At 43.5% G+C, this 26,903-nt stretch overlaps 1 protein-coding gene across 4 annotated transcripts; it reads right to left on the reverse strand.

The window, feature by feature from the left end:
* Positions 1-1,734: 1,734 nt before the first annotated feature.
* OPRK1 (opioid receptor kappa 1) lies at positions 1,735-26,543 on the reverse strand. Of its 4 annotated transcripts, none has more exons than XM_070477106.1 (4): positions 26,380-26,543; positions 25,378-25,673; positions 11,776-12,128; positions 1,735-5,516 (listed from the first exon to the last, which is right to left on the reverse strand). In XM_070477106.1, exons 2-4 carry the CDS (start codon positions 25,632-25,634, stop codon positions 4,984-4,986), a joined length of 1,143 nt encoding a protein of 380 aa, XP_070333207.1. In that variant the 5' UTR covers positions 25,635-25,673; positions 26,380-26,543; the 3' UTR covers positions 1,735-4,983. The 4 variants fall into 4 exon arrangements, with proteins under 4 accessions (XP_070333207.1, XP_070333208.1, XP_070333206.1 ...); XM_070477107.1 differs by having other exon boundaries at positions 25,378-25,676; XM_070477105.1 differs by lacking the exon at positions 26,380-26,543 and adding an exon at positions 26,045-26,256.
* Positions 26,544-26,903: the final 360 nt, after the last annotated feature.

The raw sequence follows: 26,903 nt of genomic DNA on the forward strand, positions 1-26,903 counted from the left end.
GTTTCCTCCCCTTCCTTCCTGTAGAACCATCAAGGAAAGAGTGAAAGTTTGACTAGATGGACACACTGGTGGATAGCTGCTGTATTTCTCTTTCAAGAGTCCCTTTTGGGTGGATCCCTCCTTTCAGTGGAAATCCACTCTATGAGGTTCAAGGCAAACCCGTCCTCCCCGACTCCTCCATGCTGGTACACCCCTGGGGCTGGTGGGGGAGGACACATAAACGAGCTTTGACCAGTGGAGCACTGCATCCCTGGCCCCACCATAACAGGGATTGACTAGGAGATGGGGAGGCTGGAATCCCTTCCTTGGATGTATGGGAAAATAGACGGGCCCTTCTCTGCCTTGGGTATCGTGAGCTGTAAGGACCATGTGAGCCTGGGGCCGCCAGCACCACCCTTAGAGAGAGACTGCCTGAAAATGAAGGCAACACAGAACAAAGATACGAGGAGCGAAACAAAGCCCTGAAGTCATCATTTGAGCGTTGAGTCCAGCTGTGTCTCTCACCTGAGATACACCGCATCTCTGAGTTAAGAGGCAAACAAAGTGCCTAAAATTTACTACACATTGAGTTTTCCCTCCAGTCAAGTAAATTAACAATTTCCTTGAAAAATAAATTTCTAATCATGTTCAGCATATTCCAGCATTTTTACAACCAAATACATAGCATCCTGCTCAAGGAAAGGACCTTGTTTTAAATGAAAAACTATTTGCTTCCTTAGACTTTTTCCAATTCTATTTGGTCTCTCTTTTACTAGCAAGCTGGAGGATATACCAAAAGGGGATCTTATAACATACTTGAACTCCAATCGCTAATGAAAAATTGAGTTAAAAATTAAATAGTGATAAGAAATATGCTCTTCTAAGTGAGAATATGACTTGCTAGAATGTTCTCCTTAATTATCAAGGAGTCCCTTTTTCATTTCCCTTCCCTAAGTTTTTATTAAAAAAAAATCTTTCTTTTGTCAACATGCTGATTTTACATTGATCTTTGTGTGTTCAAACACCATGAGGTTTGGAGACCATTCACGACAGTGATGCGGTTGCATTTCCTTAGAAGCGGGACAGAAGCTGCATGCGTTTCCAGGAGTATTTGATTTTTTTATGTTTTTATTGGTGGAACAGCTTGAGTTTGAATTGCACATACTTTTCATAGTGAAATAGTGGCTTTTCATAGTGAAAGCAGTATGCATCAATTCTGGAATCATATGTTTTCCTAAGTGACTGATAAAGTGAAAGTGAAAGTTGCTCAGTCCGACTCTGCAACCCCCTAGATTATACAGTCCATGGAATTCTCCAGGCCAGAATACTGGAGTGGGCAGTCTTTCCCTTCTCCAGGGGATCTTCCCAACCCAGGGATCAAACCCAGTTCTCCCACATTGCAGGTAGATTCTTTACCAGCTGAACCACAACGGAAGCCCAAGAATACTGGAGTGGGGTAGCCTATCCCTTCTCCAGAGGATCTTCCCGACCCTAAACCAAACCGGAGTCTCCTGCATTGCAGGCAGAGTCTTTACCAACTGAGCTATCAGGGAAGCCCTAAGTAGGTTTCAGAATTTAAGATCACACACAGTTTAGATTCCCACCTGTTCTGTTCTTTTCCATTAATCGTCCACAACATTGTTGTGGGTGGAAAATTAAAGCAACACTTTATGTTTTGGAGACTCAGTGAGCATCGTTCTTGCTGAAGTGCAGTGTCATTAAAGAGCAGATGACTGAGCACAGCAATGGAAAGGCTGACTTTAGCAGGTACAGTTTTTATTTTCTTGCAAGGCACACAATCATATAGACAATGCACAATCATCACAAAGTACAAGCTATAAATCATATACATTAAAGAATATACAAATATGCCTGTTTCAGAGAAAAAAACTGCCTTAGGGTGAGCAGGTTCATGGCCTTTGGGGACAAGATTTTCCTATTTATGCTGAATCTTCCAAACAGCTCTTGCTTGGAAAATAAACCCCACTGAATGGACATACAACCCAGTCATAGTTTTCTCCTTAAAAAGCTCTAATTTATAGCCAGCTGATGTATTACTTTTATTCCAGTTATTTATCTTATGTCCCAATACTAGAGGAAGCATCTGTAAATTGCCAGGATAACAGTTATGCAGATTTAACGACTTCATTTCTCAGCAATGCATCATCAAATGAAACCATTTTCTTAAGATTTTTGTTAATTTCCCTTGATTTTTGAAAACTATCTTTCCAAACTATGCTTCCTTTTTAATATTAAGCCTAGAGTTTTGACTCAAATTTTGCATAGGGGATGCATCCAGATTCATAAGAGTATTCCAAGACACTAATGGTGGTTCTTATTCTCCTTCAGGTCAGAATTGCAGGGGTTTTTTTTTATCCTCATGGCTGCCTCCTGTAAGGTGTTTCCTTTTTATGCATTTTTCCTGACCCTTCACTAGGTCCTGTCTCCAAAAAGATTTTACCAGGGAGGAAATAATTCATGGAGGACATTGAATTCAAGGTTAGAAACACACATTTCTGGTCCTAAAGAGACACAGCAGACATTGCACTCCTTGTTGGGATGTGAGACAGGAACATCAAGAGATGGGACCCAGACACACACACAGTCACACATGGTACATGTACACACACACAAACACACATACTTTTGACAAAGAAATACATCTGTGTAAGTGGTACTTTTCCTAACAAATGTGATTCAGTTGACCATTCTTTAAAGTCCTGCCCTAAAATGACACAGCCATCCTCTCCTCTTCTGGCCTGGGAACAAAGGTGCTTATGACAAAGGAGATGCTTAGAACACCATGACCTCATGAGCACTGAGGGCTGCATCTCTCTCTCCTAGGGTGCAAACTTACATATGAAGAGCTACGTGATGCTCAGAGCTACACAATGTTCAGTCTAACATTTAGATTCTAGTCATGGCAAGATTCTGTGAGGACATAAGGAGTGTGAATTTAAGGAGATTTTCCTATTTCACACATCAGCAGGATTTCTTCCTGGAACTACCCTCCATGTAAATATCCCTCCCACAGAATGGTAAGAACTTTCAGCCATGGGGTGAAAGTCAACCAATGTTCAAGCCATTCCTATGTGCTTTCAGTTATAAGAATATAAGGACACCTAAGAAAATCAATGAAATGTAAGAAATGCTCAAAAGAACACTTCATTTTCATTAGGGAAAACTTTGCACTGCTGTCTTCACCCATCCACGTCAGGTGTGGTGAAAATCTGGAACACAAGCATCATCACAGTAACCTTGGAGAAGGAAATGGCAATCCACTCCAGTATTCCTGCCTAGGAAAGCCCATGAACAGAAGAGCCTGGCAGACTACAGTCCATAGAGTTGCAAAGAGTCAGACTTGACTGAGTGACTTAGCACATATGTCACGGTGAAATTCTGGAGCCACATAAAAGCCTCCCATGCAAGGTACATTTCCAAAAGGAGAGTGTGCACACAGTAGAGAGAAAGTCCACAGTGAACAGATCCTGTAGATGTAGTGATGTCTGTAGTTAACGTTTCACATTGCTATAAATTCCAGAGGGTGTTGCCCTAACATACAGGCTTAAAGAAGAGATGAGTGTTATTTCTAAATTAGCCCTTTCTTCTGCCCAGGCAAGCTTCAGAAAAAGCCATTACCTTGAAACCATAAATTTCAGGGGAAAGAAGGAAGAAGTTATATGTTATCTGGAAGTTCTAGCAAAATTACCCTAAATGTGCTCCCTGCTGGTATTATCTTCAGCAGGTGTGCTCCTCACGGAATACGGTGCCAGCTATGTCCCAGCACCAAGAGTGACATAATGTCCTCATTCTCCCACAATTAGGATCAATTTCACTTCCGGCTAAAAGCCACAAAATAGTATCTCAAGATTCACATGAGCAAGATGCCCTCCTTTCATGAACAGAGAGAATCTGGTAATAGTGACATGTTCATAAAGAGATACTGCTTATAAACTAGATTCTGCCAAGGCTACCACCTGGGAGCAAGTTAAATATTTCCTGATTCATTAACATATGAGTTCTGAGCCCTGTTAAAGGGCTGACGGTGCTCAGGGACTCAGAGGATGTGACACATGACTGATCCCAGACAAAAGCTTATGCATCAGCGAAACATCTCTGCATCAGCCCTAAATGACTTGGGATTTCATCAGCATGCCCCAGGGAAGCCGCTTGGTGGGAAGACAAGCCCATTCCTTATTTGCACGTATACTATTATTTACAGATGAAACTGTACATATTTTTGGTGGTATTGAAACCACTTTGTGTCTCTTAACAACAGGACGTGCTTTATCATGAGGTTATCTGTCTGAAGAGCATGCTAGAAACAAACCAACCATAGTTTTCAAGAAATTAAATGGTGTTGGAAAATACCTTTTGTATACTTAAATAACTCTGTAAACATCAGGATAATTTTCTGCCACACGTCAACAGCAGACACCCCAGGGGTGGGGTCTTAAGCTGAAATCCTCACCATGCAGCTGCAGGAAATGCATGTTCACTCAGCATAAAGTGAGCTGGGCAGGGCCCTGGATATGGGTCTTCTTCTTACCAAGGTCATTGCTGTCTGAAGTTGTGTCTGGACTGGAGAGCCAGGAAGCTCTGAAATCACTGCATTTTTCTTTTTCCTAAATAGAGCTTTTGATACCACATTGCTTAGGAAAGTCTCAGCAGAATGGGTCCTGAACTAAAGGTAGAGAACCAGAAGAAAAAGGCTTATTTCTTGGTTCATCAAAGGAAGGGGGAGTCAGCACCGCTTCTCTGCCCTAGAAGGTGCTACATCTGCTCGCTCAGATCTCCAATGCTCCATCCCCAGAGCCCTGATGTTTCCACCGACCTGAGTCGCTAACACAGCCTGCATCTTGCGATCTCAGAACAACAAGATTTCTAAAAGTTTGTTAAAATTTCTCCCTTTCCATCTCAGACTGCGGTAGTAATCTGAGTTAATCCTAGATCGTTGAACTCTTCTCTACCCGGAGGACTATAAGAGGACATCTCCACGACTAGTCATACTGGTTTATTTACCCCATCGACCTCCCTCACGTAGGCAGGATCCTGAACGGTATTTCTGACCCTGCTTGTGTTCTGGCGCTCCATCCTCATCTTAATGGGAAAGCAGAAGTCCCGGAAACACCGCTTGAAGTTTTCGTCAAGGAAGGCGTAGAGAATGGGGTTCAGACTGCTGTTGGTATAGCCCAGGGCGATGCAGAAGTAGTAGCTGGAGAGAGCCGCCGTGCTGTGGGCCGTGCTCCCCAGGGCCTCCACGAGGATGAAAATGTGGATGGGGGTCCAGCAGACGACGAAGACCGCCACCACCACCAGCACGAGCCTGGTGATGCGCCGCAGGTTGCGGTCTTTCTCCCGGGAGCCGGAGAGGAGGCGGACGCTCTTTAAGCGCAAGATCATGAGGGTGTAGCAGACAATGATAATGAGGACCGGAATGACGAAGGCGAAGACGAAGACACAGACCTTCATGAACAGGTCCCACCAGGAGTAGTCGTCGTCCGGGAACTGTAGGGAGCACTCGATGACTTCCATATCTGCAGGAGGGGACAAAGCCACAAAGGGGAAATCCGTTATCACTGCGGCCGCCAAGTGTTTCAAATGTGGATTTCAATACCTTCCATTACAAAGGTCCAATTATGGCGAGGTGATATTACCTGAAGCTGATCACCAAGCTAGGAGTGAGGGTGATGTGTATTACCATCCTTTTTTTTTTTTCACACATAGAACAATGAAGTCAGAAAGGTTACCATTCACTGTAACAAACACACTGCTACAGAGTAAATGAGATTAGCCAGCAGTGCAAATTATTTAGCAGCACGAATTATCCAGCAGTAAGAATTATCTAGTTGTGGAGGCTGGTTTGATGCTGATTATTTTCAGGAGAGCTACACTGTTAATTTACAGCAGGAGTACTTACTTGCATGCCCATGTATTAACAATTCTCCCAAATCTAAGGCTCTGGCAATAAAAGCTAGTGGTGGTTTAGTCACTAAGTCGTGTTGAACTCTTGCAACCCCATGGACTGTAGCCCACGAGACTCCTCTGCCCATGGGATTCTCCAAGAAAGAATACTGGTGTGGGTTGCCATTTCCTTCTCCTATCTGCAATAAATGATAAATATTGCAAAACCAGCCATTCGACTTAACAAAAGCCAACTTGTCAGAAAAACCTTCAGTGGTTTACAGGAAATCACTATGTAGGTCCATGAGCATGTAAACAAAATTTGTCTAAATATCACCAAGTTGCTGTGATTTAATAGAACCAGTGGTGGTCATTGTGATTAAAAGCACGGCTGAAACATGAGGAAACTTTTGAAGAAGAAAGAGACGGAGGAGGAGGAAAGGAGGAGAAAGGAAATAGAAGAAAGGGGAGGAGGAAGAAGAGAGTCAGCACTATCATCTTCAAGGAAATTCATGAATCAGACACATCTTTTACTTTTGCCAATGTTGACTATGTAACAGGGAAAACAAATATGTGACTACTTAGACAATGATTTTATTTTGCTCTGCTGTTCTTTGCCGGGCAGCACTCTCTTTGGAGTGACCATAATATTAGAAACAGCAGAGACTCAGGACAAGTACCTTTTAGAGTATTTTCCCAGAGGCCACCCACCCGCCCCAAGCTCTAGCCACTGAGCTCAGAGAAGGCTAAATTTTTTTTGCCCTGATTCTTCCTTACAGATAAAGAAACAGTGAATGATACTAAGCTGTAGTTTTTTATAATGAAAACTTGTCTTCTGACATTGGAAAATCTGCTTCAAAAATAGCACAAGGATATTTTTCAAACAGTGAAACAGCTCTATTAATCATGTTTTCTAAAACATCTTAATGTGCTCCTAATCATATATCCCTTTGTAAAACAAAATCTATCTTAGAATTTCAATTAGGCATGCTTTAAAACACAAAGAATATAATCATTTCAGCCAACTAATGAAGATGACTATTTCAGAGTCATTTTTATCAACAAAATACCAGATCAAACCTTCCAATAGTAAATGAAAACTCCCAGATTAACTTATAATTTTTGATTCCCTAAAAAGCCCTTGTCCTAAGTACTATTACTAGGAAAGCTAAAAGAAACAAACAAGCATCTCTCTTAGTTTTTGCTTTAGTATTTAGGGGGATAAGAACAGCTAAAATCACCTTTTAAAAAATTCACCACTATTATCATAGTTCAAAATGTATTTATTAAACAACTTTTAGGATGGCACATTGCAATCTGGCTTCTTTGAAGGTTTTTTTCTTTCCTGCTTAAATTCTGTGTATTCCAGCAGTGTCTTTCTTGTGGTTGACTTCAGCTTGAATGTCACTTTAAAGACATTTATACAGAGTTTCTATGGTGGCTGGGTGGTAAAGAATCCACCTGCCAATACAGGAGAGACGGGTTCAATCCCCATTCCGGGAAGATCCCACATCCTGCAGAGCAACTAAGCCCATGCACCGCAACTACTGAGCCTGTGCTCTAGAACCCGAGAGCTGCAATAGCTGAAGACTGCCTGCCCTAGAGCCTGTGCTCAGCAAGAAGAGAAACCACTGCAAAGAGAAGCCTGTGCACAGCATCTAGAGAATGGTCCCTGCTTGCCACAGCTAGACAAAAGCCCACGCAGCAATGAAGACCCAGCACAGCCAAAAATAAGTAAATAAGTCAACAAAATTATAAAAAAAGACAATTATACAGAGGTGGATCCATTTGAATAGTCCTCTTCTCTGAAATTTATATTCTCCCTCTATACTAATACTCTGGAGAAGGAAATGGCAACCCACTCCAGTATTCTTGCCTGGAGAATCCCAGGGACAGAGGAGCCTGGTTGGGCTGATGTCTATGGGGTCGCACAGAGTTGGACACGACTGAAGTGACTTAGCAGCAGCAGCAGCATACTATACTCATTGTATTTTTCATCATTATTCAAAGACAGAAGCTAGAGAGAAACCATACAGTAGCTCTTTGTAATAATATGTTGCCTTTCCCAATGCTTTTCTCTCTATTCAGAATGTAAACTATCTTAGGGTAGGGACCCAGTTTGCCTTGAATAATATTCAATTCCTGCCACACAAGGAGACAGGAACATATGGTGTTTGAGAAAAATAAATTGTTAAATAAACAAATGAATACCACATGGAAATCCTTGAAAATATGGACTCAGTGCAGTAGTTATTATGGAAGAGTAACCTAATAAGATAATCAAGGCAACCTAAGGGCTGATGTTTAATTTGGGGACATCTTTTAACTCTGAGTATCAGCCTTCTCTTGCATGTAGTAGGAATTCAAAAATGTTTAATGATTTAAATCATTTAAGTAGTGATTTAGTGACTGAACAATGCACTCAACAGTGGAATACCCAAATATACAAAGTATATATACACAGAACTAAAGGGAGGCATAGATAGAAATATAGTAATCATAGGGGAATACAATACCACACTTTCAACAATGGGCAAACAATACAGATAGAAAATCAATAAAGAAATGGCAGATTTGAAAAAATTAAAAATAAAATGAACTTAACAGACATACACAAAACATTTCACTCAAGAGCAGCGGAAGACAAATTCTTCTTAAGTGTGCATGAAATATTCTACAGTGTATATATATATATATATATATATATATAAATATATATATATATATATATACACACACACATACATACATCATATGTTAGGACATGGAGCAATTAACAAATTAAGAAGATCAAGATCATATCAAGTATTTTTTCTGACCACATGAAAATAGATACCAATGACAGGGAAAAAATGGAAAATTCACAAATATGTAGAAATTGAACAACACAGTCTTAAAAACCTAGGAGTGGAAACAGAACTCAAAAGGGAAATAAAAGATTGCTTGAGATGAATGAAAAAGAAATACAATATACCAAAACTGATGGGATATAGCAAAAGCAGTTCTCAGAGAGAAGTCTATAATAATAAATAGCTACATGAAGAAAAAAGTAAGATCTCAAATAAAACACCTAACTGTACACATCAAGGAACTAGAAAAAGAACAAACTAAGCCCAAAGTTAGTAGAAGGAAAGAAACGAGAAAGAATGAATCAGAAATAATAAATAGAGACTAGGAAAACAATAGAAACACAGCTGCTTTTTTTCTTAAGATAAAAATAACAAAACCTCAGCTACATTAAGAAAAAAGGAAAGAAGACTCAAACAAGTAAAATTATTAATATCAATGAAAGAGGCGACATTACAACTGATAACACAGAACTACAAAGGATCATAAAAGGCGACACTAAACAATTATATGCCAACAAATTGAACAACTCAGAAGAAACAGGTACACTTCTAGAAACATACAACCTACCAGACTGAATCTGAAAACACAGACATTGGTCTGAATAGACCGATAACAGATACAGAGATTGGAGCTAAAGAAAAGCCTCCTTGAGAGAAAAGTCAGGTGCCAGATGGATGCACCCAAGCATTTAAGATGCACTGGCTGAGACTTCCTGTCCAGGTGGCTGTGTTCTAATGCACTGACACCTGGCTCCTTTCAGCGAGTTTTCTCCACAAACGTGACTCTGTGAACCACCAATGCCAGTCAGCTCTGACTCAAGAGCATGGAGATGACCTAAAGGACTCTTCTCGGTCTGCAACACCACAATGAGCAGGCTAGCAGGTCTGGAGACAATCTCTCATCACATAATACAAGTGTGTTTTACAAAATAAAAGACACATGGAAAGGATGGAGCCCTCCTACAAGACTAGTTTTCTCACTTCCTTCTCTATTTGCTGCACAAACTAATCTTCTGCCGACACTGGTGCATCTTTTCTTCCATCACATCTGCACACATTCATCTACAGCAACTCCTTCCAGGAAAACCTGCATCTATCTTTATTTCCTTTCAAAAACCTAATTGAAACCCAATTCCTTGAGAATGTCATTTTCTGACAACAGTTACAGGAGTAGTGGTTAAGTCAACAGGTATAACGTGAAATGTAAAAATCAATTCTTTATTTGCCCTGGGAAAAACCATCTCTCTTCTTTTATTAGTAACCCCAGTCTTCTCACATTCATGGAGCATCTCCTTTTGAACCTAAGTTATTACACACCAACCCCTAAGGCTCAGAAAAGTTTCCTGCAATTTTATTTCATGTGTTGTGTGCACGAAGAAGCAAAATCCTGTGTGTAATTGTTGCTGCTGTTGTTCAGCTGCTAAGTCATGCTCGACTCTCTGCAACCGCATGGACTGCAGCACACCTCTGTCCTCCATTGTCTCCCGGAGTTTGCTTAAATTCATATCCATTAATCATATTAATGTAATGAATAGTAAATAGTAATTAAATTAATAATATCGTGATGTAATTAGTGGAATTAATCTTAAAGTTCTTCTCTAGTAAAGCTTGGCATTTCTTAAAATTTATCAAGTATTATAGCTTAACATCTGCAGTATTTACATTGTAAATTCACTTTAAAAGGAAAAAGATGCTTCATTTAAAAATGTGTACCATGCAGGAGAAGCTATGGTTTTAGCACCTGCCTTTTCACTACAACCTGGAAAGTCTCTACTTATCTGTTCTCACAAGTATCATGAACCTCTCATAACCTGAAGCATTTAGACACCTGCTAAAGCAATAAAGAGCTCCTCTCACCCCAGTGAATTTATATTAAAACAAAGATATTTTCATAGCTTTATATTTCACAAGTAAAGCTAAATTCCTAGAGCAGAAGTTCTCGCCTTGGCTGTAGGTCAGTCATCTGGGGAAATCTTAACACTCTTGACACCCAGACTGTGCCTCTGAATTAAACTGAACCCTCCAGAGAGGGACCCAGGCAGCAGGGTTTTTCTAAAGGTAAACTTCCAGGTGATTCTAACATGCATCCCAGAGTTAGAAGCACTTGTCCTGGAAATACAGAGAAAACATCAAGTCCTGTTTGCATGGGGTGAAAAGCAATGAGTCCAAAGTTTGATGGCCTTGCTCATCTGTACTATCATCCACTGTGAACCTGATTTTGAATGACCTACCTTCAGAAGAAGGCTTCCCTGAGGGCTCAGTGGTAAAGAACCCACCTGCCAATGCAAGAGACATGGGTTTGATTCCTGGGTTGGGAAGATCCCCTGCAGAAAGAAATAGCAACCCACTCCAGTATTCTTGCCTGGAGAATTCCATGGACATAGGAGCCTGACACTCTGCAGTCCACGGGGTCACAAAAGAGCCGAACATGACTTAGTGACTGAACAACCACCACCACCAAGTAAAGTTGCCATGGAAATTAACCCCTTAGGAAAAGGGGTGAAGAGGCAGCCTGTGATGTTAATGACTTAGGACCCTTTTTAGGGAGGAAAAAGAGGAGCAAAGTGTATCTTAGAATTGTCAGGATGCAGCAAAATTGTATTTTAAAAATCCACATGCCTGTGGTTCCTTACTTGTCCTCACCCCTCCAGGTTCCACAAGCACTTTCTAAGTAGGGGATGGGATGGTGTCTGTGTTCTGGCCACGCCATCTCCCATCTTGTGTTAGACGAAGGAAGGAATGCAAATTGTTTTCTTTCACATTTTCCATGAATTTAGGCATTATATTTCTTTTGGCTTTTGGCTTTTCTTCTATACATGAGTCCTACTTATTCCCAAAGTAAGAGTCTGTGTAACTAGAAGCTACATTCTAAAAATGAAATAATGTAGCTGAGTCACTTTTCTGTACACCTGAAACTACACCACACTTCAATAATTTTTCAATAAATCAGCTATACGCCAATGATTTTTTATTTTATGGACAATGACAAAATAAATCACAGAGTGGTTTTGTTTTTTTTTTTAATGGAAACAGCAACCTTTACCTTCCCTAACTTTGGTTCCTCCAAGGACTATGGCAGAGATGCCAACAGATGAAGACAGGATCCAAATACAGATGTTGATGATCTTCGCCTTCAGGGGTGTGCGGAAGTCAAGAGCCTTGACGGGGTGGCACACAGCGATGTAACGGTCCACACTCATCATGGTCAAGGTGAAGATGCTGGTGAACATGTTGTAGTAGTCGATGGAGATGACCACCTTGCACAGCACATCCCCAAAGGGCCAGGAGTTCATCAAATAGACCGTGCTCTGGAAGGGCATCGTCGTGGTCACTAGAGCATCTGCCAAAGCCAGGTTGAAGATATAGATGTTGGTTGCTGTCTTCATTTTTGTGTATCTAAGAGACAAGAAACAAGATCATTGCTTTCCATCTTCATGCCATACTTATGAGGTAAATGTTTCTCTAGATTACTGAATGTTTCATCCACTTATTCTTTATGTATTTATCATCCAGACATCAGGGGTAGTAGAAAAATGGGCAAATATTTCCAACTTTATTTAGCTTTTATTCTAGTGCTTTGTTCCAAAATCTATTTAATTGTAAAAGGGTAAAGAAATGGGTTGGATAATCACTGACTCAATTGACATGCATTGGAGCAAACTCCGGGAGGTAGTGAAGGACAGGGAGGCTTGGTATACTGCAGTCCGTGGGGTCACAAAGAATCGACATGGCTTAGGGACTGAACACAGCACAAGAAACAAGTAGGCTTCCCTGGTGGCTCAGTGGTAAGGAATCTGCCTGCCAATGCAGGAGATGCGAGTTCAATCCCTGGGTCCCAAAGAACCCCTGGGGGAGGAAATGGCAACCCACTCCAGTATTCTTGCCTGTGAAATCCCAGGGACACAAGAGCCTGGCGGGCTACAGTCCTTGGGATCACAAAGAGTTGGAAATGACTTAGCAACTAAAAACAACAACAACAAAAGAAATGAGAATAGATACACAAATGGACGAATATACATATAGATCTTGTCAACAAACTTGTGTGTCATATAGGTCTTTATTTTGTGACTAACATTTTAATTCTACACAAGATTGCTTGGCTTTCATTATTTTTTTTCCATTTATTTTTATTAGTTGGAGGCTAATTACTTTACAATATTCTAGTGGTTTTTGTCATACATTGACATGAATCAGCCATGGATTTACATGTATTCCCCATCCCAATCCCCCCTCCCAGAGGAATCATTATTTTTTAATACTTTTTTTTTCCACTGTGTAAAACAAAGATAAAACATACCCAACTTTTCCTCAAGATTACTTTGAGAAATCAGTCATTGTAATTATGTCTTTTGAAAATCTAAATGGTTTTTTATTTTTTAAATAATTCCATTTCAATGACTACAACACAACTAAGTGTAGGTTTTTTTAACCAGTGACCTACACCTTTTAATTTTAAATGTGTTATGTAAAAAAAAAAAAACAAAACAGGCTGAGTTCTCTTATACACAGTATAGTATGAAACATAATCTGGTATGGTATGTGAGAAATAAACCTGCTCCTTTCACTTTCACCTTGAGAGGTTTATAAACCATACAATTTGTTTCATCTTCCAACTGAGGGAACAGAAAATTTTAAAATAAGTCAGAAAGATTGCCTTTAAGCCCAAATTACTTCTTTCCATTTTCACATGATGTTTAAAACAAATTGCCTCTTCTACTAAAACTGAATTAATAAGATTGTTTTATTTAGAGAATGCTTCCTCAGGGATCTATAGGGCAGGAAATGTTCCAGACTACCTCAGCAGGTTTTCTGAGGCCAGATGCTAAGATATGGTGAGGAAATCCACAAGCAAATGATTTTCTACACACCTCAGGGCTGTGGACCTAATCACAATTAATTCAACCACGTCCCATGTATCTTCAAGGAGCCAGACTTTTTTCCATATTAGGGCCCTGAGTTTAACGGAAGGTTATTTGTAAGGAGCTGATTACAGAAAATGACTTCTGCTTGGACTATAAAGTATTATCAATGGTATCTGTTGATCATTGTGTCTGTGCTGTCTTTTTTTTAATGCCTGAGTAATATTCCATTGTGTATATAAACCAAATCTTCTTTATCCATTCATCTGTCAGTGGACATTTAGGTTGACTCTATGCCTTGGCTATTATAAATAGTGCTATTACGAACACTGAGGTACATGTAGCTTTTCGAAGTAGAGTTTTCTCCAGGTATCTGCCCAGGAGTGAGATTGCAGGATCATATGGTAGCTCTGACTTTTAAGGAAACTCTATACCATTATTCACGGTGGCTACACCCATTTACAGTCCTATGAATGGTGTAGGAGGGTGTGTTTGTCAGTCAATCGTGTCTGACTCTTTGCAACCCCATGGACTGTAGCCCACCAGGCTCCTCTGTTCATGGGATTCTCCAGGCAGAACACTGGAGTAGGATGCCATTCCCTTCTCCATGGATCTTCCCAACCCTGGGATTGAACCCAGGTCTCCTGCATGGCAGGCAGATTCTTTACCATCTGAGCCACTAGGGAACATTATCTGTTTAAATGCCATCTTCTTAAAAATATGGTTTTATGTTTGAAAAATGCATCTTACAACCCAGCCTCTTACTCTTTCAGTCCCTAATACTAGCAAAGACTTGAGCGAAAAACACCTGTGACTTCTGCCCTCAAGTTTTGTAATGTGATATTCTCCTCTATCTTTGCAAAGTTAGACTGATATTCTCTGCCTTTCACATTTAGGTGGGCCTGGGTTCTAGTCCTCAGTTTTCCCTCCAACTGACAGACTTTGGAGAGGTCACTAAAAACCCTGAGTTTCAGTTTCCCCACCCTGGAATGGGAAACTTAACACTGATCTCAGAGTGGTCCCGAGATAACCAAGGGAAGGTACCTGATCTGGATTTTGTCTGGAATTTATCTCATGCAGCCAGCTCCTCTCCCTGCTCTAATATGGGTGGAAGCTACCAGTTAACAGAGGAAGCAGAAGGGAACACAGTTTGTAGTTAACACCTCTGGTCGTATTTACCCAGATCAGCTTGAATAGGAAAGATAAAAGTAAAAATGAAGGCTGCAACCTTATGTGCTAGCACACCATGAATGGAAAGACACATGAGTTACAAGAAAACAGCATATGTGTCTTTTGGGTAGTCAAAAAATGCTGGATGATAACTTGCCCTGAGCTTTTCAAAAATATTTTTATTAGATGTGTGAAACTGCTTAAGGCTTGAACTTTCAAAGAGTTCAAACCCTGTCATCAGATCTCAGAATGAGACAGATGACTACCTGCAACAAAGACGTCTATAAATGACACTGATCGCAATTTAACTAATTGCAGCAGAAGCTGGTGCGCCCCAAGAAACAAGCTCTGCCCATACACCTCCTGTGGGAGCTCTCTATTACAGCCCGAGGGCCAGAGGCGTCTGCCAGGGACAGAGGGAGACGCTGGCAGCCCCTGCCGTGGAGACCCCTGCATCTGCTGACATTTGATGTCTGAGCATGGGGTGGATCATGCTCGTGACAGTAATTGTAATAACCGTTCATCTCCGAACACTCCCTGAGTCACACTCTGCTGTGCGCGCCACACGCCGTATCCCACTCAGTCCTCACAGCGACTCTGCGTGGTGGGTACCAGCATCCCCACTCTAGAAAGGAGGCGCTGAGAACCGCAGGAGGTTGTAAATGTCTCACGAGTCGCACAGTTAGAAGAGGCACTGCAGGAACTCAGACTCAGGGATTTGAGCTCATGCCCACATTCTTGCATCTCTGCAGCACTTCATAACTTCGTAACTTGACTTCCACGTATCCTATTTGATTTTCACAACAATTGCTCTTCGAGTTGCCCAGGGGATGTCTTTTCCCTAATATGACTGAAGAAAGTAGACTCAGGAGAGTAAATTGATTTTTCTAGTGTCAGAGAGGGAGGGGCCCTGTGGCAGGACAAGGAGGGGGCAGCAGGGCTCAGCGTCCACTCCAGGGTTCTGGAAGACATGTGCTTACAAGCCTACAACCCTGAAAAGGAGAACTCAACAGGTACAAGTATTAACAACAAATAGACTATGAGTACAAGGAATATATATTAAGCCTTTTATGTGCTCCACTGAACTGCATCCAGTGAACACAGGATTTTAAGACCTACCCCCAACCTCAAAGACAACCTGATTGAGCCCCTGGGTATGGGTATTGTTTGCGTTGAACCAGAACAGAACAGCATGTGTTATTTCAATTATTATCTGTCTGCTGGTGGAAATAAACGAGTGAGCTTTCTCACCACAATCAGATGGGAAATCACTTTCCATTTCATCCATGCTGCCTGACAAAGACTCACAAGTCTTTCAAGTAAAATGGCACTGTGTGAGTGGGAATTCTTGGCTTGTGTGGAGCAGCTGGGGGTGGGCTGGCAGCGGGCGGCTGCACTTTTCGGCATACACGCTGCAGGAGCGTGTGGCATTAAGAGAGCAAAGTGTGTGGGCTGTACCCGCTAAACTTGCCAGTGTCACAAACCTGGAAACACGGTGGGATGCGGGAAGCAGGCCAGGAAGAGGATCAGGAGGGAGCCCAGGGTGCCATCCATGAGGAAGTCAGCTCAGGGCAAGGTCATGGATGGTGTCCCCGGGAGCTTAGAATCTCCCCATCACACATGAACTCAAGGCCTGCCTAGCATGGTCCTCGTCAGACAGGATCGTTGAGTGACTTCTAAACTAGCAGCCATACACGCTGGTGTGATATCGAGGGGAACAAAGGAATCTGTGGAGCTCTCAGGAACCAATATCACCAGGCAGAGATTCTAGGAGAGCATGGATCTCACAGGAGGAACTGACCCTGTGACATTGCAGGCTCACAGCTTCCTGTCCTGCCTTGCACCTGGCCGATGCAGACAGTCCAAGTAGAGACTTCATTCTTGGAGCATTACTATCCCTTATTATTGAGGTGTGCTGCCCCAGTGTTTTTCCTTAAATTTAAATGAGGCTTTTTAAAATCAGGAGCTGCTTTTTAGCTTTGGTGTAGCATAATAATCTTGATGGTTAATCGCTATATATCTTTAAACACAGACACCTTTTCAGTTTTGTGGATTTCGGTTTTTTGTGGTTCTCTTCCCTGCCCTCGTCCACCAAGCTGACATCCTTTCTGCCTCTTCAGCTGGCTCATGCTCCCTCCCCAGCCACATCTTCTTATCATTTCAACACCAAGTCTCAGCGCCTACTCCATACACAGCAGCATCCTGGACACTGAGGCGACTGAAAAACAAGTTTACACAGATCCTGCCCCCAGGATCTTCTAAACTAATTGAGTCAAGATTGTAACACGAACTAGAAGAACAGACTGCCTGATGGGAAGGACCGACTCATTGGAAAAGACGCGGATGCTGGGAAAGATTGAGGGCAGAAGGAGAATCTAATCTCTAATAAGTAAAGGAATTCAGGGCCATATTCCAAAGTTTCTTAAGGAGTCAGAAATTGTACCAGAGAAATGACAGGATACTCTGAATTACGCTCCTTCCAGCAGCTAAAGATTGAAAGACATTCCAGTAAGTGTGGTTAACTGTACCTTGTGAGGGCAGGAAGCATCTGACATGAGGAGGCAGGGCCTGAGCCAGAAGGGAATACCAACATAAAATACAGCATTTGACCCCTTGGTAGACAAAGGCCATAATACAGGTTATGGTGTTTCAGCTTTTCTATGAGCAATGCCCGTGGTTTTCAGGAGAGGGAACTCAGTGAAGAGGAAGTGAGTGATCTCAAATTCAAGAGACCATGGGAAAAGTAAAATATGAGCCTTCTGACTAGACACAGAATCACGGCTTCAACATCACAAAGAAGCAGACACCCTACTGGCCATTTATCTGAGGAGATTCCTTTAATATAGCAAATGCCTAACGGCCAACAGAAAGCACCTGAACAAACGCTGATCTGGTGAAAAGATAAGTGTGACCTGCCCCACGGGCAACTGGCTGCTACTCCACAAGCCAGGGCTGGACCAGGAAATGCAAGGCCTGAACTCCAAACTCAGGAAGGGAAGGCCCTGCAGGCCCGGGGAGGAGGCACCCCTCTTTAACCAGCTGTGGGGGAACAGCCCAGTGAGAGCGGGTTTCAGCATCTTTTCTCTGTATGACGTATTCATCCTCCTGGGATGTGCTCCAGATACACAGCATTCTAGATTTTATGTTTCAAATAACCAGACATTGGGGACTTCCCTGGTGGGCCAGTTTAAGACTGTGTTTCCAATGCAGGAGGCGTGGGTTCAATCCCTGGACAGGGAACCAAGATCCCACATGCCATGTGACCTGGCTAAATAAATAAATAAAGTTTGAAAAAGTAAAATAAAATAGCCAGACATGATAGCTGTATCAATGCAAATTCTCAGGGGAACTTTTTTTAAAAATATGATGTTTGTTTCATTAAATTCTCCAGATATTTCCAGTTCGTCTCAATGAATTGGCTAAACATCCTTTTAGATTGTTTACTACTGAAATTATGGTTCTTTACTAAAGGGCAGTAGCTTGTGATTTAAAAAAAAAAAAAAAAAGGGAAATTGAGCTGCTGTTTCTCCGATGATCTGATTTTGAAATAGCCTCAATCGATAGTACTCTATAGGCATCGTATTCATGTAGGTATCAAGCCCCTGAAATTGTACCACAAGCGGAGCAAAAGCCCAGCCCCAACTCCTGGGACTGCAGGTACCCGGCTGGTAGTGAGGTGCAGTCAGAAGGTGGACAGACACCTCCTCGGGTCCTGCTGGGCTGTCCTTAAAGGTGCTGAGGGGTAGGAGAGGAGGCGCTGCTGAAGCAGTGCTTTCACTGCCTTAGCCAGGGCCCCAGGAACTGCTCCCCTCCCTGAAGTCACAGTCCAGTGCGTCCTGAACAGTCCAGTGCGTCCAGCAGTGCACGCAGGGTGAGTGTTGATCACGAAGGACATGGCAACCCACTCCAGTGTTCTTGCCTGCAAAAGCCCATGGACAGAGGAGCCTGGTGGACTCCAGTCCATGGGATCTCAAAGAGTCGGACACGACTTAGTGACCAAACACCAGCAGGTAGAAAACTATTAATACGCATCTCAAATGACTGATGCAGTGTTTCCTAGTGTACAACTCTCTGGATACCTAGATGTATGTAGAATTCTGGAATTATTTTCCCGTTTTCATACCGAAAACTGACCTAGCTAAGGTGAACCACAGGATGCCACCCAGAGACGACCAAGTCACTCTCCTGCTCTGTCTTCTGTGGGAAGGAAGAGCCCCCTGTATTAGGTGGAAAGCAGTACAGCAAAGCAGAGGTTAGAGTTGTGTTGTGAAGTTAGAAGAGTTAATACTCAACAGAATCTCAGAAATTTGCTGTTTGCTACAACCTATCTCTAAAGGCACATAACTCCAGCCATGCTTAGTCTGAAGGCTTCCCTGCTCAACTTCAGACCAGTTCCTTTGGGGTATCTCAATTCATCCACATGTTTTATGTTTTTCTCATTTTTCATTTAAATGCTGACTTGCTTGGTCAGTGGAGTGAGTTAAATAAAAAGGCATAAGCATTTTACAACATTATCCCTACTCCTAAAATCCATTCTTCTCATGTAAGTCTTCTTTATCTAAGATATAAGCCAGCATCCCCGCCAGAGAGAGAAACAAACAAAATACACTGGCTGACTTTCTGTTGAGGAATGCATGAGTGTTATTCTGAAACCATCTTTTGTTAACCTGGTATTTTATAAAGCCTGTAAAAGCTTCTACCTCTGAAACACAGAAGCCAAATCTTAGAAAGGAAACCATCCTTCAGACATACGACTTTTGGTTTTTAGCTGAGCACAGAGGTACGTCTCCCATGGAGCAGGGCAGCAGCAATTGAGTGTCTCCACAGGTTAATCTAGGGAGAAGGAGATGCCAACTGCCCAGTTCTCATGAAGATGCTGCCTGCTGCCCAAAGACATAGCTGGAAAGAAAACGGACAGAGGCTGCCATTTCCCAGCGAGAAGTCAGTCCCTCCTAAAAATAACTCTAGGATGGGTGCCAAGAAAACTATATCAGCAACACCATCCGAAAGTGATTTTGAAGACTACAACTTTGCCTGAGCCTGTTAAATCTTAGAAGCTCTGTACCTGAAAACCACGTTGCTTGTTTTTCCCTTTCTTTTTATTTTTTCCTGTTTTTTTTCCCCTTTCTCTTTCTTTCTTTCTCCCTCTCTTCCCTCCTTACTCCTTCCCTCCTTCCTTCCTTTAAGCAGCCATGCAGCCTCTGGTCTCTGAAACAGCTCCATGAAGATTTGGGCTTCCATGACCAGATGTCCCACACGGAAGGAAATAGTCCCATTTAGCTAATTCATATAAACAGTGGCAGTGAAGCCAATTTTCTCTTTTAAGAGCTTGTCAAACAGTAAAATTACTTCAGGACATTCAGGATAGGCTCTTCTGAAAATAACTTCTGAAATCATTTTTCCTATGCTTGCTTTAAAGGAAATGTTGAGCACTGATTCCAAGAGAGGATCAGGATAAATTACAACATACTTATTTTTTTCTAATCGAAGCCTAAGGTAAGCCTGCAGTTGAACAGGAAGCAGGGAGTAGTTAATGATGCCTACACACCTCTGCCTTTCCTCTCACGTCTCCCTGCATGTCGTCAGGTGACATGATCTAAATCGGCTCCCTTAACATTTGAGAGAATCTAGAAAATACCCCTTACAAAGTTACCCCTTTGGGGAAATTCCAACACTGCCCAGGCTGAATTACAGGGAAGCCAAAGTCTTCTACGAGCAAGACAAGGTCAGCAGAAGACTGATCCCTTTAATGTGTCTTTATTGTAGTAGCAAAGAATTAATGAAAACTAATAAGAAAAGGCAAAACTTATAAGATCAAGGACCAAATAATGTTCTGATTCCTGTAATTTTTTCTAATAATTTTTCCTTGCTTATCCTTACATTTTCTGGAGAAAGGAATGGCAGTCCACTCCAGTATTCTTGCCTGGAGAATTCCATGGACAGAGGAGCCTAGCAGGCCATGGGGTCACAAAGAGTCAGACATTACTGAGCCACTAACACTATCCTTACACTTAATTTAAAAAGAAACATACCTTTGTAAGAGTAAAGCTTTTCTTTAAATTAAACAAACAAAATACCCACTTCAGTATCCCTTGCCTGGAGAATCCCATAGACACAGGAGCCTGTCAGGCTACAGGTCATACAGTCAAAAAGAGTCACATGCAACTAAAGCAACTGAGCACAAAGAGATGAAATGAGCTAAAATTAAGGTAAAATGGGGTCATTAGGGTGGGCTCTGATCCAACTTGACAACTGTCCTCATAAGAAGAGATCAGGATACAGAGAGTAGAAGTGTCCACACAGAAGAATGACCACATGAGGACATGGTGAAAACGCAGTCACCTGCAAGCAGAGAGACCTCAGGAGGAACCAAACCTGCCAGCACCTTGGTCTTGGACTTCTAGCCTCTAGAACTGCAAGAGAACACAATTTTGTTGTTTAAGTCACCCAGTCTGTGGTCCTTGTTATGGCAGCCTTAGCAAGGCAGATTCACTAGAAATCTGAGAAACCTACAAGACAATCCCATAGAACCATCCAGAAGGAAGGAGGGCAAATGAGTCTGAAGTAGGGACAAATAAGTTGAAAGAGAGATACACAGGTTTAGGACTGTTCAGAATTTCCCTGACAGTTATAGCCACAAGAATGGATGATACCATCAAGAGTGATGGTCAGTTTGATGAGCCATCTTGGCCAGGCTACAGTCTTCGAATACTCAAACACTCACCAAGATGCTATTCTGCAGGTGTTTTGTAGATGTGGTTAAAGTCCGTAATCAGTTGATCTTAAACAAAGGAGATGATCCTCAATTACCTGGGTGGGCCTGGTCTAATCAGTTGAAGGGTCTTAACCACAGGGCATACAGTTTCCCTGAGAAAGAAGAGATTCCACCTTGGAAGTGCACTCTGCCTCTCCTGACGCCTATCCTCAGGGCTACAGACCTGACTTGCCAGCTCCTACAATCACCTAAGCCAAGTCTTTGTAGTAAACCCCTCCACACACACACATCTGCTACTGGTTCTGCTTTTCTGGTTGAATCCTGACTAACATGAAGAGAGTGCAAAGAAAGCTAAGAAGGCTCAGGAAAAGATGATTATTTAGGACACATCAGGGAAGAGGAGCCTGTGATAGAGACTGACGAGAAACCCAGTGTGTGTGGAAGGAAGTCAAGGAGAAGGTGAAATTGCTCCAGCATGTTGAATCCCCATGGACTTTGAGGGACAGCCAGCCTGAGACATCACCTGTGACGTGAGACCTACATGTCTGAGAGAGGAGCATCAGGGAGGAAACTCAAGTGCCCTGACTGAGGAACAGATGGACGACACCAAAGCGATGGCAGGGGTTATTCCTCCAAAAGGTTTACCCAAGGCAGACACGAGGAAGACAGGACGTTAGCTAAGGGAACATAATCTGTTAAATGGGTATGGGGAAAAATATCCATGGGCTTTCCAGATGGCTCCAGTGGTAAAGAATCTGCCTGCCAAAGGAGAAGACACAAGAGACGCAGGTTCGATCCCTGGACCAGGAAGATCCCTTGGAGAAGGAAATAGCAACCTACTGCAGTATTCTTGCCTGGAGAACCCCATGGACAGAGGAATCTGCCTGACTACAGTCCATGGGGTCGCAAGAGTTGGACACAACTTAGCAATTAAACCACCAACCACCAAGCAGCTTTACCAGCCTGGCATATATTAGGTGTTCATTAAATGTTAATCGTTTTCACCACGGGAGGAGATAGCCATATGTGTTGGAAGTTGTCGGTAGGGTGGGGAAAGGAACATGAGGTATCAGAGGTGGGGCTGCCTGGCAATGTCCCAGGTGTGGGCTGGGTGGGCATCACAGCATTCACTGCAGGTGACCTGCAGAGGAGAGGTGAACAGAACATGGGGTTAGGACCCTGAGGGTCACCATGGGCACCCCAGGGTGTTGGCAGGACCCAAGGACATGAATCAAGGGCTGAGGTAAGACCTTCCTGCACCAGGACCACAAACCCCTATACCTGGAGAGAGGGAGGCTGCATTGCTTAAATTTTAAGGTCTTCACAGAGAAAGGTTACAGAACCCTAATATTGGGCAACTAGAGCAGTTGCTACACATTAAAGGAGGAAAATCCTTGAAACATTAGATGATCTTCAGAAGATACTGGATGACATTCCAGGTGCTCAAGGGAGAAAAGCTATTTGTAAGGTAGGTCTACAAACAGTCAATGCTTCTTCCACAATCCTCACATCCTCCCAGGTCTGAGATGGCCATCCCAGACCTGCACCTGCCCCACCATCAGAGCATCTAAATTCTATCTCTAGGATGATTTTCTAGATGACTCAACGAGGACCCTTTTGCATGTTCAATATTTTAAAATAACATCCTTTTCAAAAGTGATCCTCCATCTTTTCAAGTGACACTGTTCAGCCAAGGTCAATCACAAAAACCGCAATTGAACTCCACCCTCTGGTTCTGCTCTGAGTTCTGATGAGCACACAGCAACTGATGCCTGGCTCCAACCTTCAGTCCTTTCTTTGCCTTAGCAAAATAAACCCAAGTGCATCAGGTTTTTTTCTGAGGTTTTATTTTTCAATTCTCTGGCCCTGTATCAGTCTGAACAAATTCTAAATGCTTCTTAATGCTCTTTGCTATAGATTTAAGCCAACTATTGTTTCGATATTTGGCTTTCCAAGATGATAATAGAACTCTTCACTCCTCAATTACTATCAAATGGAGTGGGCAGATGGATAATATTATTACATGAACTCTATAACTCTTTTTATATTTTTAGCTAAATTTATCCCCTTTTCACAAATTTTAGTCTTGGATGTCTTTGATATAGACATATTTAGCTTACACTTACATGTCTTTGTATTTATCTTAAAAATTCTAGTCAATCTACAATGATTCTTCTTTCTTTCTGACATGTTTAATGCTCCCTGTGGAGTTCTCTTTTCACATATTTTAGGATTCTTTATTCTTTTTAATCCTAGACTTCAGGGCTATACAAAGAGTTATAGAACAACTAAAAAGCCCTCTCAAACTCAAAACTTCAAGTTCTCTTTCAAGTGACAGTAAGATGTATTTGTTTCACTCAAGCACTTAAGTATGATGGAGCAGGAACAGAGTGGGTTTGCTCCTGGCATCCCCTTTCTCTGTAACAATGTTTTATTATAAAACAACGGCCTCTGTAGCAAAGATCTCCTAGAAATTTTAATTATAGTTTAGAGTGCAGCTGTCTTTTCTTTTCTCTTGGTTACTATAATCTTCTCTCTAATGGAAAGCATCCCTGAAATTACTAATGATTTGGAAGAACAATTTGCTTGTAAAATATTACCTCTTCTGTAGCCTGTACTCATCACTGATAGAAGTCCAGTGGAAGGCAATAAGCTATTGTGGAAAGCAAGGTCACCAAGCTATAGACACTAAATGTAGGTGAAAAGAGCTTTATAATATGTATTTGGAGGCTTAAAAGATGATTCTCAGTTCTGTAACACAGATGAGGATAAAAGAGGTGACATTCCCAAGTCAGAGAGAGAGAGAGAAAGGAAACAGGTATTTGAAAGATTCATGCTACCACAGATACTGTCTTTAAAGTTCATAATAAATAAAGAGTATGTTTCAAACCTAAAGTAAAGATTAAAAAAAAATTAGTTCCTCGTCCTTTCTACGCCTCTAAGCAGAGTGACTTGCATCCTTCCTTTATTCACAGGAACGTCTCATGTTTGTATTCACTCTCAAATGTGCAGCTGGAAAGCATGAAGTCTCCCTGGAAGGGAAACTTCTCAGAGGGCATCCAGACAATGGTAGGATTTCTGTTTTTTTCTTGTTTCCTTTGTTATGAGAGGCCAAAATAGAAATCACTTCACTTTCCAGAAAATTAGCATATATGTGAATATTTAGGTATTTATTATTGGAAACTGACTTCAATGTGCCCATAAAAGAACAATAAAAAGAAATCTCCAGTTCCCACAGTGGGAGATAAAAAGCAAAACAATTTTTGGAAACCTCCGGCACCCACACTTTAGGAGACAAATACTAGATGGTTTAGGTACCAAAGTGACTGGCATTCTAAACAAATAAGATGGCATGTCAGTACTACAAGGCTCACATGTGGATACCTAAATAGTATAGTGGATTTGCTTCATAAACCATAACACCATTCTGATGAGTCACAGGAAATCCTGAACTCTCTTCAGGGCATTGAGTGGGCATGAATTTTATCTAAAGAAATATTAGCCAAGGGCAAAACAAAGTGCTCCAAACTGGTGCAGGCAACCAGGCAGAAGGCCAGGCTAGTTTCCTTCTCAGGAGACGCTGACTTTGTCCCTTGCAGGGACACCCCATTATCTCCATCCGAAGGGCCTTCTGCAGGGATTTGGGGCGCAGGGGAGGGTCACTCTTAAACCTTCAAGTCACTTGCGGTCGCTTAGATTCGTCCTGTGCGAACCTCGCAGTCCCACAGCAAAACGTCTCCTAGGAAATCTTACTTGGAAGAGGCCGCCCTCTCAGCCTCTGCGGAACCCCAACGGAATGGGGTCCCCACTACCCTGCTGGCGTCCCTCCGTGCGTCCTGCTGACCAGCCCGACCCTCCCTCCGGCTGCGGCCAGTGTAGCGCGCCGGGCCCCCGCGCTCACCGGATGATCACGAACATGACCAGCGAGTTGCCCACCAAGCCCACGACGAACACCACGGAGTAGACGGCCGTGATGATGACCAGGATGACCGGGGAAATGTGAGCCGGCTCCAGCAGCACGTCCTCCGAGCCCGCGCTGCCGTTACCGTCCGGCGCGGCCCAGCCCGGGAACCAGCCGCTGCCGTTGGGGGGCAGGCAGGTGCTCGGGGAGCAGGAGGGGCCCGGCTCGCCGCGGAAGATCTGGACTGGGGGCTCCATGTCCGGCGGCTGCGGCAGGGGGGCGAGGACAGGCGGCACCTGCTGGGGCAAGAGAACCGACTGGACCCAGGAAGCGAACTTTGGCCGCGTGCGAGCCAGCGCGCGAGCGCGGCGGTGCCGGGGGCCCCAGACCCGCCGATGCCCACCCCGGCCGGAAGACCCCGGGGCGGCACAGGGGCACGGACCTCTCTCTGGGTGCCACCCCGGCCAGCAGCCGCGCCGCGGGTACCAGGAGGGGCGGAGATCGCGCTGTCCTGTGCCCCGGTGCCTGAAACCCCCCACCGTTTCCTAGGCACGGCTCCCGGGAGGAACTGTCCCCAGTCTGCGGCCCGGAGACCCCAGGGACAGGAGACCCCTGTAGCGCAGAGCCTTCGCTGCCAAGGACCGCGCTTCGAAATCCCAAGGCTCACCTCCGGCTCCAGAGATGCGCGCAGCGGAACAGCGATGCTGGACCTCGCGGAACTCAGCGTTCCCGAATCCCACGCAGCCCGCGGGTCGCCGCGCATCCGCAGCCCCGCGCCACTAGCTCTCAGACCCGGACCCCGCGCTCTGGCCGCCGACGCCGCTCCCCAACCCCCGAGCGCGTCCCCGCCACTCCGCGCGCGGCTCCCACGACCGGCGGCGGCTGTACCCGGCTGGACGCCGCGAGTGCGCGCGGGCCCCAGATATCCCTCCCCTCCCGACCCCGCCCCTGCCGCCCAGCCTACCCGGCTGCGCGCCCCCCGCCCCGCGCCCCCCTGCTCACCCCGAGCACAGCCTCGGTCCATGGCCCCCGGCCTCCCTGGTGCCTGACTGTGAACTTCTGGGCGATTCAGACTTAGGGTCAAGAAGGGTGCGCCTGTCCAGTGACAGTGGACACCAGTGTTCCTCACAATGTGTCTATTTCTGCTGCTGGCCTAGTGCTCAGAACACTTCTGCTTTCGGGTGAGGAAGAAAATGGTAATTTTATGTGAGTGACCCCTCCAAATACAGTAGCAAAATGATCCAATTGGGAAGACCCAGAGGGATCGGGTGGAGAGGGAGGTGGGAGGGGGGATCGGGATGGGAATACATGTAAATCCATGGCTGATTCATGTCAATGCATGGCAAAAACCACTACAATATTGTAAAGTAATTAGCCTCCAACTAATAAAAATAAATGGAAAAAAAAAAAAAAGAATAAAACCAGACCACACGGTTTTAATGGTTGATTTTGGCCACCCAATGCGAAGAGCAGACTCACTGGAAAAGACCCTGATGCTGGGAAAGATTGAGGGCAGGAGAGAAGAA

The sequence above is a fragment of the Odocoileus virginianus genome, chromosome 15 (assembly GCF_023699985.2).
Source record: "Odocoileus virginianus isolate 20LAN1187 ecotype Illinois chromosome 15, Ovbor_1.2, whole genome shotgun sequence".
NCBI lineage: Eukaryota > Metazoa > Chordata > Mammalia > Artiodactyla > Cervidae > Odocoileus > Odocoileus virginianus.